Source organism: Panthera onca, chromosome A3 (assembly GCF_046562875.1).
Source record: "Panthera onca isolate mPanOnc1 chromosome A3, mPanOnc1 haplotype 2, whole genome shotgun sequence".
NCBI classification, from domain to species: Eukaryota; Metazoa; Chordata; class Mammalia; order Carnivora; family Felidae; genus Panthera; species Panthera onca.
Window position 1 is genome coordinate 103,951,999 of NC_138341.1, and position 23,154 is coordinate 103,975,152.

Sequence of the window (23,154 nt, forward strand, 5' to 3'; positions counted from 1 at the left end):
TCCCAAGCAAATCCAGAAAAGTCCCTGAGTGAGATGTTTAAATTCAGACTGGATCAAGCAACAGACACACTAGGATTAGTTATTAGGATATATGAGGACAGGCTTTGTTTATTGATCACTAGGTTATCACTGTAGTTATCCTCGAGTTATGATGGATCTATTTTAACTAAGGAAGACAAGTATACATTTCAGATGTTAAGGGTCAATATTGCCTAAATTTGATATGTTGACATTTTTCCCCAGAAGCAAATGTTCAGATACATCCAAAGCATATCATATGTGTGTGTTTGTATGCAAGAATGAGCACACACACACACACACACACTTTTTCTACAGCACACATAAAAGACAATGTAAACTTCACTCACTTTGTAAAATTCACTTTGAGGAACAGGATAGCAACTGCAGGGGGAAAATTGAGAAACTAGAGATTTGACTTCAACACAGACTTGCAGGCTTGTGAATAGTAAGAAATTTCTTAAACCACCAAAGCAAACTCAAAACACTGAAGCTGAAATATTTATTTTGGCTAAGCTTTAGTCTGGAACACACACACACACACACACACACACACACACACACACACACACAGGTTCTTATTGTTCCTGATCAGGGGTGCGAGGATTATCATAATTATCTTAGAATGAGAACCTGCATTTTAGGAAAGGAATGTATTTTTTTAGATCGACCTATAGTCACTCGGAAAGTGGTATGAAACACACCACCAAACAGGTGTGTTTCATCTTCAAAGTGCTTGTAATTAATTACTCCTTGCAACACACCTGTGAAGCAAGAACTTGCTCCCTATTGTCCAGAAAGCAGGAGGCAGGCAGAAGAGCAAGCATGGAACTTAGGGTAAAGTTGGTGCCTGAGGGGGTTTTGTGATTGGTTTCCATAAACTCTTGTGGAATTCTAGGTTTCATGTCATGTATCCATACACACGGACAGTCAAAAAGGAGAAAAAGAAGAATTTGTTGGACCTACATTTCTTTCAGAGCATTTCTCTTGCGCTTTGCACTGGGAGGAAGTGGACTCTCGGCACACTCAGCAAGATAATCAGACGCTCCGTGGAGAGCTCCTTCTGTCTACTCCAAAAGATAACAAAGGTTCAACCAGAAATCTATTAGCTGAACGTGAGAAAAAACAGTTATACTTTGAATGCCCCAGTGAACAGATTTTTGTGAAGACCAGATGAAACTGCTTAGTGTTAGACTATTTTACGTTTAAAAAATCTAGAACGTTTTGGTAAATTGTCACTTACTTGGACTCCTATCCAATACAGTTCATAACGTTAATACACACCACAAACATACAAGGCTGTAAGAGAAAGGACACTGGTTCCAGACCATCTGGGAACTCTTGTCCAATACCTTTTTTTTTTTTTTTTTTTTCAAGTAGGCTCCACGCACAGCACAGAGCCCAACATGGGGCTTGAACTCACAACCCAGAGATGAAGACCTGAGCTGAGATCAAAAGTCAAATGCTTCACTGACGGAGCCACAGAGGCACCCTTAGCCAATATCTGATATCTCTGTGGCCCAAACTGTGACAAAGCCCAGAACTGCAGGGCCGGGCAGCAGCATATTTGTGAACTCTGATCTTCCAGACAACGGTTAAGATCCGTTGGCACAGTGGTCTGGACCCTGATTCCTAAGAATTCCACACATTTTCTCTATTTACAAAAATACAGAATGTGGCCTTTGCAATACTCAAGGCTGCATAAAGAGTTAAGATTTTAGTGGATACTTTGAACACTGAAGTTTGTGATTCTTGGCTACTAAAAAACTGGGAGTTTTTCTTAAACTAAGCACTGCAACAATTTTGCATATTTCATAGATTATCTGTGTATCTATTCTTATATGTTCCCATGGAAGCTTCATATGGAAGTACATGTACCTATAAAAACGGGGCACCTGGGTGGCTCAATCGGTTAAGTGTCTGGCTCTTGATCTCAGCTCATCTGAGAACTGTGATCTCACAGTTCATGAGTTTGAGCCCTGTGTTGGGCTCTGCTAAAAGTGCAGAGGCTGCTTGGGAGTCTGTCTCTCCCTTTTTCTGCCCCTCCTGCATGCTTGCTCTTGCGCGCGCGCTCTCTCTCTCTCTCTCTCTCTCAAAATAAAGAAATAAGCTAAAAAAAAAAGTACTTATAAAATGTAAAAAAAACTCCCAATATTTGCCAACATTGACCTATTTCATAGTTTTGGAATCATTTCCTTTTTGTTAAGCAAGTAGATAATCCAGACAAGGTGTTAACTTCTCTCATTTCCTGTGACACTAAGTATCCTTCTCCATCAAATTCCATAGTATCCATAAGTATCCTTCTCCATCAAATTCCATGCTGTAGAAATAAGGAAGAATTTTGGGAAATTATCAGTGGGTCCCTTGCTTTAGACTTACATTGGAATTAACAATGGCAGTCCCAGAATGCCTGGTAGACGGCAGCCATCAGTATACCTGGATGCCCCACAGGCTGATGCTATGACCTTTGCCCAATCACTGGTACAGGGTACCACTGAGCACGAACCTTTAGCTCCCCCCAATCCCGCCTATGGTTTCAGACCTGGGTCAATGTCACTCATAGTCATATCCAGGTATAACCTAAATCAGTTTTAAGAGTTAGTAAACAGAATACCATAGGTTTTATTGGACTATACTGCATTTTGATGCTTCTCCCTTTCTCCCCCTAAGACTCACTAGTTGACCAGACAGAGCTACAGTAAAGTTAAATGAGAGGGAGAGGAAGAGAGAGGGAGAGAGACTGAGATTTATGTGTGAAACACTTCTAAACATGCCCTATAAGTACAGTAGATTTTCCCCTTACGACCACACCCTGTAAGTGCTGTATTTTCAGAGCTGAACAATTAACATAAGGAGCATGAGTCAGGCTTTGAACAGCTCTGTGGGAACCAGAAAGCCTTTTGCTATTAGGAATGATGTAAATTCCCCAAGGCTTGAAGAAGTCCACAATGGAAGGCAGACAGGGTCATAAATAACAACAATGGATACTGCGTCGACCACATAAAGTATGATGCCGTGATGGTGACACTTCAAATCTCACACTAGATTCAATCTCTGCCTTTATTTATTTATTTATTTTTTAAACTAAGTTTAAAAAGCACTATGCATTTCCTATGGGAACTTCAAAAACTTCTTTAAGAGACATGACAATTGACTCTCATCCCAAATTCCTCTGATCACAAACAATAGGGAAAATGTCCTTGGAAGGAAAAGGACAACAGAAAATGCAATGCAGTGACAGAAGGAAAAGTCCAGTTCAAAAAGTGCAAAACCTGTGACTTCATTTTAAAAAAAAAGAGAGAGAGAGAAAAAGAAAAGAAAAAGGCAAGTCAGGGTCTCCTGCTTACAAATTAAAACCACATTTGGCAATTTGTTGAAGGAGGCATATTTACATTTGTATGAAGACTGGGTGGGCAGGAAAATAAAAAAAGCTTAGACTCCTTCTTCAGTCTTCAGTCCTTGAACTGTCAGACCTCATTAGAAATCTTTCATTCTTATTTTTCTAAGGTCAATTCATTCCCCTTTGTCACTAAATCGCAGCCTGCAGAGCCCCTCAAACAAATATTCCAGAGGAAACAGTGATCCTCTGGAACAGGGACTGGGAACAAAATTTCCCAAGGGAGTTGTCCTGATTACTAATGGCTTCTCACATCTGGCATCAAAATGCAATTGTGGCTTATCCAGAGGCAAAATTCTAAGGTACAGACAGTGTGTGCTGGGAAGTGCTTCTTGGGCTTACCTAAATGACACGACTCCTTTTTATATTCTGCCTTGAATAATGACCCTGACATCTTCCGCAAAGAACACACACAAAGTCAATATATTAAAAAAGGTTACTAGTTGGCCATCCAAAGTCCAGAGTACACACTCTGTGGGGACTTGGATATTTAAGAAACAGGTTAACCAAGGGGCTTTCTTTGGGCCTTCATCAGTGATTCTTCTTAACCTAGAGGCTAGCTCTGAGTCTAGCCAAGGAATAAAATTCTGCATATATTATCAGCTGCCCCATCCACTCCCCACCCATTTATTAATTTTTGGTTAACACTTTTAGTTATAAACTTTCCATCTGTAAAGAGGTGTCTAGGACAAAAACCAGGACAAAACCACACAGAAGTAGGACAGGGCCATAGGCCCCACAGGGAGTCTAATGCAGGGGGATACTTTTCCTCAAGAGACTAAGCAGCCCAGGCAGGCTTCCAGAGCAAGAGGTCGGGTCTTGTTGCCATCCCCAGGGATGCTCTGCAGTCTACTGGATGCACCCTGAGGCTGAGGACAGCCAAAGCATGTGCGCTCCAGTACAGGCCCAAAAGGAAGGTTGAACAGGTGAGTGTTTAAGTATGAAAATGGGTGATGTTACCTCAGTGCTGTCTGGTCTGACCTGGGAAACACATTTTAAATTTCTGGACAAAAAGACTGCAAAGAGTCCCTACCAGAATTAGCAAGGCAGCTAAGATATGTTTCCTGCCTCTAATCAGAGAATGGGCTGGACTGAAATGTAGTCAGGAATACTGGTTGATGTACAAGTTACAAAGGTAAATTGAAATTGTGGATAAACCAAAGTGTTCACTCCATAGTGACTTACTGAATATCACTTCTGAATAGAACACTGTTGGATTAATGAGGGATGAGGAGAGAAGTTGGCCTAAAAAGATGTAAGAAACACCTGCTCTTGAGTTTATAACCTCCTCAAGGAGTCTGTAAAACACAGCTGAGGCTCCCAAAGGCTATTGGGAAGACTGGCACCAAGGGAGCTTTTCAAAAAATATAGATTCCCAAGACCCACCCCTGGAAGTTCTGATTTACCAGATCTAGGGTGGGGCTATAGGACCTATATTTAGGTTCCCAGGTGATTCAAACACTGCTGACACACATGAAATAATTCTCGACAGAGCAGAGCAGCAGATAAACAAATGAAAAGTGGTACACTGAGGCAGTGCTTGGCAGTCTGGTCCAATTACCTCAGGCATCAAAATTACCTGGGAAGCTTGTCAAAAAATGTTCAGGGTTCTACCCCAGAATCTACTGCATTTGGATCTCCACAGGCTGGAGTCAAGGCATATATGCATTTTAGGCAATCTCCCAAGCGATTCTGATGCCTACTCTACAGGGGCATGGATGGACGTGGTAACTGAGCAGAGTCTGGCAGAATCATCCAATCAGACAACACTGAACTCTGTATCAAACACTGTTTTGAGGCCCTTGTGGAAAAATATGAGGACTCACAGAAAACATCCCTGTTCTCACAGAGCCTCCATTCCATGGGGAAGACAAGAAACAAATACACATATGATATGTCAAAAGGTTATGATGTTATGAGGGAATACAAACCTCCAAAGTCTTTATTAGGCACGTTGGTGAGGGAAGGTAAGAAGGTGAGCTTTACCCAGAGATGAGTGGAGGATGAGCCACGAGAACATAGTGTGCATAAGCAGGGAGAAGCATGAACACCAAGGAAGACAGAGCATGCTTGGAGGGAGAGGAGAAACAGGGCAGTAAACCAGAGGAAGGGGCTGGAGGGCAGGTAACTGGTGTGTGTGTGTGTGTGTGCGCATTGGTGGTGGTGTGTGAGAGGGGCAAATCACATATGGCTTTTATAAGGATGGCACATTTTATTCTAAGGAAGATGATGTGCCATTGGAAGTTTCTAGGAAGAAAATGGACTTGGCATTTTAAAAGGATCACTCTGGGAGCAGCTGAGGGGCAGATGGGCTCAGAGAGATCAGTGATTAGACTACTACAAAAGTCCACTCAGAGAGGAGGGGGTCTTTCAGGAGGCTGGTGATGGTAAGAAATGGTTAGACTGGAAATATAATTTGAAGGAAGACCCAACAGAATATGTCAACGGACTGGATATAGTTAGTCAGAAGAAAAGTCAAGAATGACTCCAAGATTTGTGGTTTAAATAAGTGGATGAAGGAAATTAGCCTTTACCAACACAGGAAGTACTGGGGGAGGGGCAGGCTTGGGGATGTGGAACCAAGAAATCAATTTTAGATAATGTAAACTTGAACAGTCCTCCTGGGTATCCAAACAGAGATGCTGAGCAGGAAGTTAAGATACCGGTTCAGGAAGAGAGAGGTCTGGGCTGCAGACACAAAGCTGGGAAGTCCACGAAGATGGTACATAAAGTCTTCAGTGAGGATGAAGTCCACTGGGGAGTGAGTTTGGATAAGAAAAAAGAAGATGAGGAGGAGGATTAAGGAAAGGAGTCCATGAGGGAATCATCAGTGGAGAAACAGAAAAATCAAGGTAACATGATGTCCCTGGAGGCAAGAGAATAAAGTGCTTCACTGAAAGCGACAGCACTTCCACAAATATGCCGCGCGGTTAGGAGTGACAATTAACCAATAGAAGGTGACTTGACAAGGGTGTTTTTGGTGAAGTGCTAGGGCCCAAGACTATTTGGGATGGATGGGTTCAATAGCAAAGTGGAGACATAGTGGAAACCGGAAGTCTCCAGTAGGAATGTAATGGTCTGTAGGTGACTTTAAAGTTTCTATGGACCACAAAAAGGTAAAAAGAAAACTGGTAAAATGAGATTTCAATAATATATACTATTTTGCTCAATATATGTTATTATTACAGCATGTAATATAAAAATATTGAGGCATTTTATATTTTTATACTAAGTCTGGAATCTGGTATGCATCTGACATTTACAGGACATCATTTCTGACTCGCCACATTTCTAATGCTCAATGTCCAGATGTGGCCAGTGGCTATAGTACCGGGCCATGCAGGGCTGGGCACTTTAGAAGGGCTCTGCAGTAAGGGGGAACGCTGAAATGGGGTAGTGCCTGGATTGGGGGGTTGGTTAATGGAGGGTGCATTGCTGACGATTCTGGGCATATTTGGAGGATGTGATGAGCTACCGTGTGCCAAGTTTCAGCTGGGTGTTTCAGAAGCTTTGCATATATGCATCAATGTCACCTCAGAAGAGCTTGATGAGGCAAGTAACACTGCTACTCCCACACTCCAGGGACCTCATTCAACATGAACAAACAGCACAGATGGCAATGCCCCTTCTCATCTGATAAATGGGGCTTCTGTCAGGAAAACCTTGCTTCAGCTTTCAAGCACCAGCCCTGAGGCCCTGGGACATCAGTATTAGTCTAGGTTGGAACTGTAGGGGAAGGTCCCTGGGGACATGATACCTGACTGCAGGTCAAAGAGCCCTGTGGGTGTACAGCAGTCCAGTGTGGCCCCTGGTGTGGTGTTCCCAGCACACCTCACAGCCACGCTTAGAAGGGATGACAGACAGGAGCTCTCCCACCAAAATCTTGTTTTCAGGACTACAGAACACCCTGCTGGATATGAAGGCAATAAAGGGAGAAGGCAGGAAAAGAAACTTTTCAGAGCCATTAAGGTCTTTCTCACAGCAGTACTTAACACGGTAATGTGGTGCTTTCAGTCATTTATCTCTTGAGATCTCTTTTCTTATGGTTATGTACATGAGTTTCCTCTGATGCTATTTTATTCACCCCTAAATGAAAATAATTAATAACTCAACCAGAATATTTTAAAAGCAGGTAACTTGGGGCGCCTGGGTGGCTCAGTCGATTGAGTGTCCGACTTCGGCTCAGGTCATGATCTCACAGCTCGTGAGTTTGAGCTCCGTGGTGGGCTCTGTGTTGACAGCTCAGAGCCTGGAGCCTGCTTAGGATTCTGTGTCTCCGTCTCTTTCTGCCCCTTCACTGCTCATGCTCTCTCTCTCTCTCAAAAAATAAACAAACATTAAAAAAAATTTTTTTTAAGCAGGTAACTCATAATAAAATATTAGAATACACCCAGTCTTAAAGGGCGTCTGGGTGGCTCAGTGGGTTGGGCGTCCGACGTTGGCTCATGTCATGATCTCATGGTCCTTCCGTGGGTTTGAGCCCTGCAATGGGCTCTGTGCTGACAGCTCAGAGCCTGGAACCTGTTTTGGATTCTGTATCCCCCTCTCTCTCTGTCCTTCCCCTGCTCACACTGTCTCTCTCTCAAAAATAAATAAGCATTTAAAAAAAAATTAAAAAAAGAATACATAGTCTTAGGTCACATTCAAAATGTTACTGTGTCTGAATTCTTCATGATCACATATACCCAGAGTTGATCAAAACAGGTTAGCCCTCCTGGGATGAGGCAGGGAGCACAGCGAGCAGGGATGGAAGCCAATGTCTGGCATTCATTGGTTGCTTGTCCCAGGGCCCATCTCTCAACTCCCCGATGGTGGGTTTCTCATCTGTCCTTCAGGACTGTTTGGGAAATTTAAGTGCAATAAGGTGTGTGAAGCACACTTTAGAAAGTGGGAAGTTCTAAGCACATTTTCTTGACATTCCTGTAAAAGAAAACCTGGTACCTACAGAGAACATAAATAGATTTTGAGAAGGCAAGGATGCTTTGCATTTTTAAAGAACTTACACGATTAAAGTCCTTTCCCCTACATCTACTGAGTTATTTGGCAGGCAGGTATCGTTCCTATTTGACAGACAAGAAGAATGAGACCCAAGAGACTACGTGTCTAAGCCCACACATTTAGCTAGGGGCAGAAGTGTGTCGAGAAGGCTTGGCCCTCTGTGCAGTGCTCTTTCCACTGTGCCCAGTGGTTCCTCTGCCATCACAGTCAAAGATGGGAGTTGTAGAAAGAGTACAGGATGCTAAGTCGGAAGTCCTTGGGTCTAACCCCCTCTCAGTTTCTTCTCTGAAGTAAGATCTGGACAAGCTACCTCCCTGAACATCAGCTTCCTTGTCTAGAAAAGAGGAATGATAATAATATCTCTACAGTGGACTCTCATTCATTTTCTGGAAACAATATTCAGATTTTGTCTCTAGTCTCCGTCCAATGTCCATGCATTTTCAGGAGGCCCTGTCTCCACACCAGGCTCCAGAGGTGGGCCTGTGATCCCATCCAGGCCAAGCAAAGTACTGGATTCATGAACCTCAAAGACATACATGAGTTGAAGGAGCCCTGGGAAGAACCCTGCTCTCTATTCCCATGGACCTGCAGGTACCAGAGCCAACCACCACATACTGGCTAAGAATGAAGCCAACACTGTGGAAGACAGAGCCAGAAGATGGGAGAAACAGTCCTGATGATATTCTTTGTGCCTCTGATCAGCAAGCCATACCTGAAGTCTGGACTTTTCAGGCACATGAGCCAAAAACCTTCCTTTTTTTGCTAAGCCATTTCGAGTTGGCCTTCCTGTCACTTGAAAACTAAAAGGTTCAAGACTGATACAATCTCTTCTCAGGTTTGTTACATTGAATAAGTTATTGTATGTGACAGCTCTCTGCAAACAATAAGTCTTTCCCAAACAATAAAAGCGGTGTGAAAGTAATATATTGTCAACTTATTTGGGAGGCAAATAAAACATTACAGTATAAACCTAGGCCACTTTCAATTCTTCAAGGCTTTTTTGTAAGGCAAAAAGAAAAGTTATGCCTTTTTTTTTAAGATTTTATTTTTTTAATCTCTACATCCAACATGGGGCTTGAACCCACAACCCCGAGATCAAGAGTTGCACGCTCCACTGACTGAGCCAGTCAGGTGCCCCAAGAAAAGTTATTCTTAAACTTTAGTGCGATGTCCAACCATTTTTAGGAGCATAAGCATTCTGAAATGTGACATGCCAGGGAAGGTTGAGTCACTTGCAGAAAAGCAGCCCAGCACAGCATGAATTCTGACAGTGACCACAATCTTAGACCACGATGCACCATGATCATACAGAAGCCACACATCTTAAAATGAGGAAGAGGTCTCTCTTTCCCAAATTTCACTTCTAATATTTTCTTAAATTATTTGGTAATTAATCAGTTATGGAAGTAAAAAGGGTAAAACAGGTGGAGAGAGTAGTAGCGAACAATTAAAAGAATGTAGAGAGACATATATATACATATTGACTCAAAGGAACTCAGGCTAAGAGGTCAAATGGAAGGGGTATCTCATGAATTCCACTGTGAAGTCACGTCGTTTTCTCTGAAGATGCTAAGGATGGAAGGCGCCTGTATTGAGACACCACTGGCAAAGCACTCAATATAGGGACCGGCACAAGTGAGTCCTCGTGAGATGCCCAAGATGCGGACGTGACCTTCCCCATTTCAGAGATGAGGAAACTGATGCCTTATGAGGCTAAGTCATCTGTCCAATTCCTACAGTGAGGGACAAGTGTTTCGCTTCATTCTGTTTCTCTGCACCCAAGTCCCTCTTCTGAGCCCTCCACTTCTCTGCCTTCCTGGGAAAGGACAGGTCTCTAAGGGAGAGTGGAGACATGGGCTTGCTGCAGCCACTGCCCCCTGAGTCAGCAGCAAACACTCTAGTTTTGTTTTGTTTTTAAATAAAAATTTTGAAGTTTTCTTTGATTCTGAATTGATGACTATGAAACTGTCTTGTGTAGATCTAGGGAAGTACCAATAAATAGTTGCAAAGAATGTTAACCTGAAAATGAAATCAGTGAAAAAAATCAAGGAAGTTCTTTTGCAGGAAGTACACATTTCATAGGGATTTTCCAGTTTACATTCACCTAACCCTCACAAACCTAAAAATAAATCCTGAACGCCCCCCTAGGCCCCACTGTTGAGTCTCTGGTGCCTTATAAGCATAATGAAACTTGGAGACTTTAAAGAATTTGTAGGTTTGGGACCTGTGCTTCTTCATGATGGACGGGGGTGGGGTGGGGATCATTGACCACTCTGAGAAATGAATGAAAGCTATTTAACTTTGACTAGAAAAACATTAAAACACACACACACACACAACTTTTTTTTTAATTTCAGGGAATTCATGAATCACAGGTTAATAGTGTCCAGTGTAAAAGCAGAAGGGAAATATCTGTGAAAAATGGAAACTTAATGGGAACTACCTCAGGCAGAGATACCCCACCTTTGGGGGGTCTCCTAATTCAAAAACACCTCCTCACACAGAGATCTGTGGTTGAAAAATGCCAACACCTGGCAGGAAGGTTGCTAGCCCTTTATTCAGGGTGATGATTGTCTTCCCTAACTAACATCTCCCATGGGTGAGTGTGTGGGGCTGGAGAGGATGGGTAAGGAGGGAGGTGGGTAAGTGTGTATCCAGCCGTGTAGGTGGCAGGGCTGGCCAGAAGACAGCCCACAGTAGCCCTGGTGGCCAGTGGGAAAGAGGCAGAAGAGCCAGAGAGAAGCCATCACAGATGACTGCCTTATTTCAAACTTCTGCTCAGAGTTGGCCCTCTGCCCAGGGACGTACAAGGAAGAGCTCTTCCCATTGCTCTTGAACAGACAGCAAGACCCCCTTTCCAAGACTCCCATCTCATGACAGTAACAGCTTCTGTGAACGAGTCTGGGAACCTCACCCCATTTATGACATGGGTTCCTTGGGAAAATGTGTACTGAATTCTAAATCATCTGCTAACTAAATGAACTTTCTAAACACAATCCACTTGCACATCAAACTCTGTGTGATCACTGTGGGTGTTCAGATGAACATGTGAGCTTTTCGGAATTTGGGCCTGAGAAGTCTGTGGACTCCCAATTCCTGTGTACCTCGGAGAAGTGAGTGGGTCCTTCCTCCAAAGCTGTATCTCCTTGTGAGTCTACTGGCAGCTACTGGAAATGAAAGGTGTTCTAGCTGGTGGTCCCCACCCCTCCTCCTAATCTGGATGTTGGTTCACAGAGCTCCTACCGAAGGTCACTGGTTTACACTCTTATTGTACCCCTCTTTCATCACTGACTTGCTGGCTAAATGAGGGTTTATAAGTTAACTTTTTGGTACTTGTTTTTATAGCTGCAAAATGAAGCTGGGCTGTCAAGTGGAGACAAATAAAAAATGAGAGTGCTGAGCTTCTTGGCAAAATACTACGTGCAGATGGATATTACCATTTCTAGCAGGCAGGGTAAGATATATAACAATCTACTAATCTGGTGTTAATGACATTTACATTAACTACTTTTCGGGGAAGAATGGAAATGATAATATAATTAATACTGCATAAGTACTTTGATAATATAATTAATACTGCATAAGTACTTTGATAATATAATTAATACTGCATAAGTACTTGAGAAGACATTTTTATACTCACTATCTCACTTGATCCTTAGTAAAACTTGGGAAGGCTTGTATAGTAGGCATCACTTTTACCTCTGCTCAAGAAGTCAGGAGCCCAACACTCCGAGAGGCCAAATGATTTGTCCAAGGTAATCCAGGGAGTGAGGAGAGAGGCAGTGGCCAAAGCTAGGCCTTTTAATTTCAAGTGTGATCTCTTTTCTACTTGTTTCATTCCCTGGGTCTGTGCACAGGAAAGGTACTTTGTGGGGAACAAGCACAAAGGATGAGAGGGCTGAGAGACATCCCATCATAACTTATTCTATCCAGCTAGTCTAACTTAGATATGTCCTACTCCAGCTCATCTGGCCTATCTTATTCTAATTCAGCAGAGGGCAGTTTCCTTAGGGGTGCTGGAGACAGGGGTGAATGAACCATCTCATTCACAAAAACTGGTGGTTAATCATTGGAAAGAATTTTATTATTAGCAAAGGACGATAAAACCTCAGCTTACTGTAACATATAATAAGCAAAGGATAATCTTAAAAAAATGATTTGACTGGAGAAAAATTTATTATTGTGTCACAGTCGAGAAAAATTATTCTAGATAGACCAAACCAATAGAATAACTCATCCCCACCACCAGCATTTTCACTCAGACATTCCATATAAGGGTGGGCATGTAAGGGCTTCTGTATAGTTTCTGTCTCAATCCAAGCAAAGGGGCCCGTCTGTAGGCCCTGTTGAGGGTGTGGCCCAATATGTTCCTCAACTATCTGTAGATCATGTTCTGGCTCTGAGCACTGGCCACAGGTGACTGGAAAAGGGGAGGGCAGAAGGCAAGATGAAGGGCATTGGAGAAGTCCTGCTGCTATAGGTCAAAAGGAGAGCCTGGTCCCTGGAGAAGCCTCCTTCTTTTGTGCACCCCCAAAGTGAGGCCCCATTAGTAGAGGCCAACTAAGCATGTTCATCCCTTAAACCTAAAAACCCCAATTATCACAATACTGATCTATATACACAATAAAAACTACCTCACATCACAAATTAAAACAAATCACATAAAAATACAAGGAAATATAAGTAAATGTCTGCCCAACTTTGAAAACCATAACAGCAAGATCACAAAGGCAGAAATTGTTATGGAAACCATAAAATTGAGGACATAGACACCTACCACATAACAGTGTCATATAATTAAAAGGTAAATGATAAACTCACTAAAAGTTACTTTTCTTACTACTTAAGGAATTTTTATATAGTTGGGAGTCTGTGAAATACAAAAATACCAATAGAAAAATGGACACAAACACACAATTCACAAATGAATGGGTCTCAGCTAAAATAAGTACATAGTGACCTCAGTTATCAAGTATCAAGTATGGAGGGATACAGACTAGGTCATTAACAGAGGCTGTCTTTAGGTTGGGAGTTGTGGATAATATTTACTTTCTTTGTTTATATTTGGATTCTAGGGTTTTCATACAATGAACATGGACAATTTTGGTAAGCAGTTATTAAGTAAAAAACTAAGTTCAGAACACTGTGGGAAATGTGAAATATGGAAACAACCTCTTCCCCCTCAAGGAACTTTTCCTAGTGCTACAGGAATGTCTGGTTAATGGCTTCTAAGTAATTTACCACTAGCATTGTTCAGGAAATACAATAAGATGAGAAGAATGGATTCTTAAAAAGCTTATGACACATCATGAAAAAACTAGAAGAAACACCCACTACTTATTTAATTTTTTGATACAAAAGGAGGGTTCTTTTCTCAAATGATCTGATTTATACTTATGCAAAGTTTCCTTATAAAAACTTAATTCTGCCAATAAGGGCATAAAGTTAATGCATAGTCAAATTTGTTAAGTATTTTATTTCTTCTGAAAACATAAGGCCTAAAATGTTTCGTTATGTATTCTTTTATCTTTCCTAAGATAAAATATAACTCTCCCCCCATTTTTTTTATCACAGCTTTTAAATCTACAAGTGAAGTTCTCTTTTGTGCAAAATTACTGTTTTTCTTTAGCTGTATTTTCATCTGCTTCCTCTGACAGAAATTCAGTGTGAGAAAGGATTTCTGAGATAATTTGATATCCTCCCCCCTTGACTGAGAGATGAGGGCTAAGGCCCACAGAGGTTCAATTAGGACAGTCAAGCTAAAAATAACCCAGGCTAGCATAGTTTATTACTTCTTTAGACTCGTTCTCATTTCAATTTTATACTCATAAACCAGAAGAGTTCTTTAACATTAAACAGTAGTTTGACTTAAGTGTTCAATTTAGTACATAAATAGTGTCTCCCGTCAGGACACGCCAGGGATCCTTCCACCCAGCTGATGCTATAGCGAGGGCCTAGCGTGTGTGACTGGGTATGACTGCTGAACCTTGATGGCTTTTGTCACAGCTCAGCCACAACCCCAGTGAAGCATGAGGCAGAGAACTCCAATATCTTGATTATATATACACTCAAGGGCAGCACTGGTATACTAAATGCCATCGTTAATTTCCAAAAGAATCACAGACTTATAGCTTAGGTTTAAGAGTAAGAAAGTAACTCAGAATTTTGGACATTCTTCTGAATAGCAGAGGATCCATTCCAGTGCAGAAAGGATACATCTTTAGGTCACCAGGATAACTCAGTGCCCCCTATCTGGCAGACTAGAAGCTCCTTGAAGGCAGACTACAAACTCTACTTTCTTAGTTTTTCTTTGTTTCCCTAGTGCCTAGCAGACTTCCTGGCATGGAGCCAGCACTTAGCGAATTATGTTAAAGTGAGGTGGTAAGAACAGATGGGAAAGATCTCCAGAGAGTGAGTGTGCCTGTAACCAATGCTCTATGAGATAATAGCTTTGTGCTGACCCTGAAATGTCCCAGATACATACAGAGTTCTACTTACACAATAAAGTCATTATTTTCTAAAGTAATTATTTTGGTGATTATTGGCTATTTTCTCTAATAAAGAAATAGAAAAAATAATAAATAATTTTTAATTTCCCCAAGCCCCAGAGCTTTACATTTGAGGAAAAGGAAAAACAAACAAACAAACAAACAGCCTCTACACAGGGACCTGGGTTTGTAAATATGAAAGAAAATATTGTTGAAATGGGATATAACTGAGTGCAACCAAAATTTACTTTATGTTTTTCATATTGCTAGGAAAATGAAACAAAACAAAACAAAACAAAAGGTAAAAACTCTCAGAACAACTTCCCCGCTCCATTCTTAGCAATAGGCCAAAAACTGAGGCTACAAGGACCTCGAGATTTCTTATGAGAAACTGTAGTAAGAAAAATACAGTGACTCATCCCATAATAATGCCCCTTCTTCCCAAAGTACACATCACAATTCCCACATCCCTGGCATGTGGGCACTTGGTGCAGAACTATTGCAACACGGAGCATCTCGCTGCACCAGTGCCCCTTGGTGGGCGAGAGAGATGTTGATATTAGGGTAACAGACCTCCCTGGTGCTGGGGGAAGGCTATTAGCGGGTGGCATGGTTGCACTCGTTCTGCCTCCCAAAGGAGAGGGCTTACTCCCCTTGTACTGCTTGATCTGGATCAGCAGTTCTTTTGTGTAGCTACCTTTAAGAACTGGGGAGCTGGGTACAGCTTCTGTACAGGATCAAAGAATCCCCTGGCAGAGCAGTTCTGAATAGGCACCCCCAGGATCACCTAACCAACAGTCATTCAGACACTGAGGAACCAAAACGGGGGGGGGGGGGGGAAGATGAAAGAAAAGGAATCTACTACTCACAGCACGAGCAAGGTTCCCAGGTTGTTGCTCAGGTACTGGCTCACTCCCCCATCACTTCTGGGGCCATAGAGAACTAAGTTCAGTGAACAGTTAGAGGAAAATAACTGCTGTTTCTTGACAAAAACGTATCTCCAATACAGTATTTAGGAAGCCAATTTCCCAGGCCTTCCCAGTCAAATAGTCCTGGAGAATAATTACCAAGAGAAATGAGATGGATCCTGCCCTTTGGCGAATATCAGTGTAAACTGATAAAGAATCCAAAGCTTTCTGGAAGTTCAAGGAATATTCACAGAGGAGCCAGATATCACTGGCTTTGGGCATTTGAAGTATATATCAAGGACTACGCACGCCTTCTCTCAGACAGAAGGCAATTCTGGGAAGGAAGGATGGTTTATTGACCCTCAAATGGCTGAGACAGGTGGGCTCCTCAGAGATCAAACATGAATGAGGCTAAAGCTCCAAGGCACATGTGGTGGAGGGACCAAGTTGTCAGCTCGATGGGCAGTGTGCAGGAGGGTCCTTCTCCAGGCCTGGATATTTTACTGTTTCTGGGGGCAACAAGCTTGAGGAAGTGGTGGACGAGAGGCCTGTTAGGAGGGAAGGTGCAGGTGAGCTGGCCAGCCAGAAGGGAAGCACAGAGCCTATGTCCAGGGAGGGAGCTGTGTAGTGCTGCTGAGCGTTAGCAGACTCCCACTTATGTGGCTGGGACAGCGTGTATGTGAAGGCACATAGGTGGGGAAAAGAGCAGCTGAAGAGACAGAGACTGACCACATCTAAAGAGAGTCACTGAAAACAATGAACGATCCTCATGATATAAATGTACTTTTCTTTATAAGCCATTTTGGTTAACTCTGATAGTGTTATCACTAAACGTCAGAACATTCTGAAGAGAAGAAAATTGAACTGGCTTGTGTAAAAGGCTCAGACTAGACTAGTCAACTTTTCAGAATGAAAATGCTTAACCTTTAGGAAGTCCTCCAGATTATAGGATTTATTTGACAGCAGCTATAGCAAAATCAGGATCTGTATAAATACCGGTGCCCCAAAGGAGGATAACATTTCATTTGTATTGAGATGTTTTAATTCACCCTTAATAATTTAAGATATTACGTATTAATATTACATATCATATAAGATCTAATTTCTTCTTTTTTCCATCTGAAGCAATAACACTTCCTGGTACAGTTAATTGTTGTTTTCTTAAACCAAAGATCAATTTCTTCACTGCTCTGAGAATCAGTTAAGTTATATTATATTAATTTGCCAACAGCATTACTATTTTTGTATTTATTAACTTACTGAGATAACTCTAACATCCTGGAAAAACCTCAAAGAATACACTTTTAATACTCTTCAACAAATTTGCTTCATTTATGTCATTTAATTGACAGATGAAGAAATAAGGGTCCCACTGGTTTTTCCAAAAGGCTCATCTCCAAATAAAAGCATTTCTGCTCTTTACTTTTCCTAGGTCTCTAATTCACCCTTCTAGTCTCCATCTGTTTATTTCAGATGAGGTAAGAAGCTGGTTTTAGACCATGTGGGCCAAATGTCACATTTCATATGGATTAAAAAATAATAAACATAAGGGGTAATCTAATATTCCCATAAATTATTTTAGAAGCATCATAATCCTGTCACACTTCATGTCCAGGTTTCATGTCTCCTAGTTGTTTTCTTCTTTGTTAAAGTTCAAGTGATATATCCAAAAATATGAAAAAAAAATTTGCACCGAGGTAAGTTCAGAGAGAATGGACTGTGGCTGCAATGACACACACTCACACACACCCTCCAAGGAGACTCTCTCAAAGGCATATGTTAAGTTTACAAGGCACAGCTATAAGTTACAACATGAAGGGGGAGTTTTCTGTATCTATTTATCTGAAGAGAGAACTCCAATGAAACACAAACGAAACAGGCAGGACCTGATGGAGCTTGAGACTTAGCCTGAGAAAGGAGAGAGAAAACTAACACACTGGGGAAAAGTATGATTCTCATGAAAATGTCAGTGATTCACCATGGAATAAAATTCAAAGCCGCTGACCCCAATGAAAGCTTCCAGTGGAAACATGTGGATTTTCCTTCATTTCATTTAAAGACCTTGCTTTATCTCATTTGAACATTATCATAAGCACCATCCCAGATTTTGTGATATGTTCCTTTCTCATTAAAACTGATACAAAAAAAATGATATTAAAAGATATGGCTGATAAACTGAATTTTCAAGGGGACTTCAGGAAGAATAAAAAAAAAAAAAACCAAAACAAAATAAACAAAACACATCAGTTAATATTATCATGCAAAAAGAGGTAGGACATTTTTGGTCCCTTAAAACATTCATTGGGTGCTCAATGAATGGCCCAAGGATAACAGAAGACAATATTTTTTTCTATTTTTACAGTAAGTTTTAAGCAAATTTATTTATAGAATTTTTTTGTACATACCAGTTCTTCATTCTGACTTGCCATAAGATCACTACTGAATGAAAGTTGACTTACACAGACCACAAATCTGTCAGGAAATACACGGAGCTCTGCACAAAATGAACAAAATCAAGTTACTAAAGGCATCAAAAATCTCTGAACACAGAAATGCTTGTTCTCAGATTTTTAAGTTACAGCTAAAATATGTATATACATAAGACACATGTCTTCTCTCCTCGTCTCCTTTCAGTATTTGCCATCAGGAGGGCAGGGCAAGCACAGAGCTCTAGGGAGCAGCCAGGAGGTTGCAGATAGGTCCACCTGAGCCCCTGGACCATTAGATTATATCCCATGAAACCCCCAGGCAGGGAAGGGCCCTTGCAGCCTTCCCTCTGTGACAGTTTGCTGTTTTCTGACCAGAACTCACATTTGGGAAATAGGATCAACGTTTCCTAACGAGTGTGCAGAATTATACAGAAAGAGGAAGACTATGGGATAAAATCTGAAAACATGACTCATCAATGTTCTCACTAATTAGTTTACTTATCATCTCTTTAGTCAACTGGTCTTAGATGGGTCCGCTACACTCGAGGGCAAATGCCCAATCTGAATCAGGCAATGAATGGAGAAGTGTCATTAATATGAATAATAATAAGGAAATAGTAAAATATGCAAGAGCAAAGATGATATAATTACACCTCAGTCACATTACTCTATTATTACAACTTCTTTTATTTTATTTTTTTCTAACATTTATTTGTTTTTGAGAGAGAGAGAGACAGAGTGCAAGGAGGAGAGGGAGTCACAGAATCTGAAGCAGGCTCCAGGCTCTGAGCTGTCAGCACAGAGCCCTACGCAGGGCAGAACTCACAAATTGTGAGATCATGACCTGAGCTGAAGTCGGTCACCCAGCTGACTGAGTCACCCGGGTGCCCCTATTATTACAACTTCTTAAAGCAAGAAGTGCTGGGTTGGGGGAGGGCTGCAGGAATCTCAGAGCTGGACACCCCAACATTCAATGAAATAAGAATATAAGATGGTAAATGGCATCTGTATCTCTCCTCCTCTCATCTGTCTGTCCATCCATTCATGAATTCACTTATGTATGCAGCCTCCACCTATGTCTGGAGTGGTGTTTAGCTGATGCTAATAGTATATATTCTGGGTGGGAGGTAAGGATCTTCTCCTGTCTTTATACTTGGTTGTATTGCTTTCATATTTTTCATAATACTTATATATCATATTTATAACACAAAGACATTTTTCTAAAAGAGAAAACTTCCCTCTTAGATATGACCAACATTTTTAAAGAGGGATATTATGAATCAAATAAGTGAAGCTTTTCACATACTTTGCTCATTTCCAACAATGAATGACAACGTGAGGGACTGACTGATAGAAGCCAAGCATGAAGGTAGTGGTTACATATACACACAACTTAAACACAGTTAACACCACACCACCTGACTAGGTTAAATTACACCAAAGGCCTAATGAGTTGATGTTTTAGTAATAGCCATCTCCTTACCTCTCCCCTGGACCACTGCTGTCTCCTTGGTGATCACTCTTCCCTATTCTAATTCATCCTACTCAGTGCAAGCAGGTTAACAGTTCTAAAAAAATATTTCCACTTATCCTGCTCAAAACCCCATTGTGGATCCTCAGTACCCATAACATGATGTGCAAACTTCAAAGCCCTCCATGAGTGGGGTCTAACCTGTCCTTCTGGTCTCACTCCCACTAGTCCTCCTCATGTAGAAATCTCCATTTCAGAGGGCCTGAGTGTGTTGAAACTTCGACCCCTCTTAGATGTTCTATCTCGTAAGAGACTAGGGATAGATTTAAAAACAAACAAGAAATAATAATAATAAATAAAGTCATTGATATTTATTAATTCTTAAAATTTCTTATTGAAGTAAGTGATAAGTAGTCTGCTTCCCACTTTCTGGAAGGGGGAACTAAGCCTGCCAGCCAAAAATCATGACATTGAAATACTAGCGGATCAGAATTTAAATTAAAAATGATCAGTTCCGGGGTGCCTGGGTGGCTCAGTCGGTTAAGCATCCGACTTCGGCTCAGGTCATGATCTCGCGATTTATGAGTTCGAGCCCTGCGTCGGGCTCTGTGCTGACAGCTCAGAGCCTGCAGCCTGCTTTGGATTCTGTGTCTCCTCCTCTCTCTGCCCCTCCCACGCTCATGCTCTGTCTCTCTCTGTCTCTCGATAATAAATGTTTAAAAAAAATTTTTTTTAAATAAAAATGATCAGTTCTATTCAATAATTTCTCTGTTTTGTCCTTCCATTTCTTCCTCTGAAAAGTAACAATACTAGAATGATGCATTTTGAACATTTTGGAGCCAGGTATTATATAAACAGAAAGCAACCTCTGTACACTTCTTCTTTGCTTAAGTCATAACTGAAACTTTTATCATTTTAATATTTAAATAAAGATTTAGGCAATAGCAATCTTTACCATACAGATAGCCTTCATTTTAACAGACAGATACCAGGTTAAGTGCTTATTTTACTAAGAGAATTGAACAAAGTGGAAAGCCCCAGTAAGAGAGTAATATATTTGAGTGACACTTAAAGTTTAAAAAGTGTAGATAATTGTGAAGATTCCAAGAGCAAACCTCCATACGGTTTATTTTCAAAGTCCTTGTTTCATATCTTATATATTAAAGTCATCCAAGGAAGTTCAGTTAGAGTTTCTTTCCAATGTTCAGATCAGCTTGGAGAATTGTCATTAGCATCTGACTTTATTGTTGTTGGCTGGACGTGTTTGACATCATTTCCTCAGCAGACATCTTGACCTGGGGGAAAGGAGGGGGGAAGCTGGCCTTGTCACACACCTAAGAAAGGCTCTGACAGCTCTGGGCTGGGAAAGCATTTTCTCGTGTACACACATGCTCTGTATCCCAGGGACTTGGTGTGCATCAAGATGAAGTGATTCATGGTGTAACTGCCTGTCAAATCATTCTGGAAGCTCAATGAAAGTGCTGAGATGCAGCAGGAAAGGAAAGCCTGATGTGGCCCAGCTCACAGTTCTCAGACAGGCAGTAAAACAGTGAAAATTGAAAAAAAAAATCACAAATGTTTAGAAATACTCTCAATCAGTATTTCAATTTTACAAAGGCAACGAAGAAAGTTGTAATATTCATTCCTTAATTTTCATTCCTTCTCTAGGACAAGCTAATAGTGCAAAATGCTTGACAATCCAAGATATCAGCTTCTTACCAGTATTCTGTGAACTTCTGAAACAGTGGAGGCGTATCCCTCTCTTGAGGAAATAGGCTGTGATTTGAAAGCCATAACCTATAAGGTAAAAGAGGATATTATTAGATTACAAGTTTGCCACTAAATCCCACAGCCCTCCCTAGTGCCTACCATGTAGTATGTGTTCAATAATTATTTAACAAATGAAAGATTAAAAAGAATCAATAGAGGGATTCACATGAGAGAAAGGGGTAAATATTACACTATGAGCTCTTCTAGGAGGACTGGCCAGAGCACCTGGTTGGGATTGTCTCCAGTGCCTTAAGTGGCTCAGTTACTTTATCTGTTACAATGAATTCAACCAAGAATTCTCTACCCAGCAAGATTATCATTCCAAACTGTAGGAGAGATTAAGAGCTTTCCAGAAAAGCAAAAGCTAAAAGAATTCATCACCCCTTAACCGGCCGTACAAGAAATGCTAACAGGCCTTCTTTAAGCCCAAGAGAAATGGAACTATTAATTATAACAAAAAAAAACATATATTAAAGTAAAAATCTCACTGGAAAAGTAAAATATATAACACAGGTAGTGGAGCGAGCACTTACAAAGCAAGCATGAAGGTTAAAAGACAAAGGTAGTAAATTTCCCTCAAATTACAATAATTAGTTACAGGCAGCAGAAAATGTAAAGATGTAAAATGTGTCATCAAAAATATAAAACATGGGAAAGGAGTAATACGGTAAAGTTTTGGAATGTATTTAAAATTAAGTTGCTATCAACTTAAAACAGACTGCTATTTACATATGATATTTTATGTGAACCTTGTGGTAACCATGAGGAAAAAATACATAATAAATACAAAAAGAAAATGAGAAAAGAATCTAAAGATAACACTAAAGAAAGCCATCAAACCAAAAAAGAAGAGAGAAAGAGAAGAAAGGAATAGAGAGGAACTACAAAAACAACAAGAAAATAATTAACAAAATGGCAATAAGCATATACTTATCAATAATTACTTTAAATGTAAATGGTCTAAAATCACCAGTCAAAAGATACAGAGTGCTAAATAGATAACAAACAAACAAACAATCAAAAAACAACAAGAAGACCCATCTATATGCGCCTACAAGATATTCACTTCAGAAGTAAGAACACAGACTGAAAGTGAGGGATGGAAAAAGGTATTCCAGGCAAATGGAAATGAAAAGAATGCTGGAGTAGGTATACTCAGATAAAACAACATAAACTTTAAAACAGACTGTAATAAAAAACAAAAGAAGGCATTACATAAAGATGTCAATCCAATAAGAAAATGTAACATTTATAAATATATATGCACCATATAAAGCAAACACTAACAGACCTAAAGGGAGAAATTGAAACCAATACAGTAATACCAGGAGACTTTAATACCCCACTTTCATCAATGGATAGATCATCCAGACAACATCAACAAAAAATTAAAACAGAAACATCAGCTTTAAATAACACGTTAGACCAGACAGACTTAATAGATATATACACTCTATCCAAAAGAATACACATTCTTCTCAAGCGATCATGGAACATACTCCAGGACAGATCACAAGTTGGGCCACAAAACAAATCTCAATAATTTCAAGAAAACTGAAATCATATCAAGCATCTCTTCCAACCACAATGGTATAAAACTAGAAATTCATTAGAAGAAATAAGAAAAAATATAAAAATATTAAACAACAAATAATTAAACAACCAATGGGTT

General features: G+C 40.6%; 1 protein-coding gene across 2 annotated transcripts in view; it reads right to left on the minus strand.

Moving 5' to 3' along the window:
• Positions 1–23,154, minus strand: part of SLX4IP (SLX4 interacting protein) — a 182,366-nt gene that overhangs the window by 6,249 nt on the left and 152,963 nt on the right. For both annotated transcript variants that reach the window (XM_060611968.3, XM_060611964.3), the window contains exons 5-7: positions 21,432–21,509; positions 18,218–18,306; positions 985–1,085 (exon numbers count right to left, since the gene is read on the minus strand). In XM_060611968.3, coding sequence (XP_060467951.1) covers positions 985–1,085; positions 18,218–18,306; positions 21,432–21,509 — 268 coding nt within the window. The remainder of the gene's footprint in view (positions 1–984; positions 1,086–18,217; positions 18,307–21,431; positions 21,510–23,154) is intronic.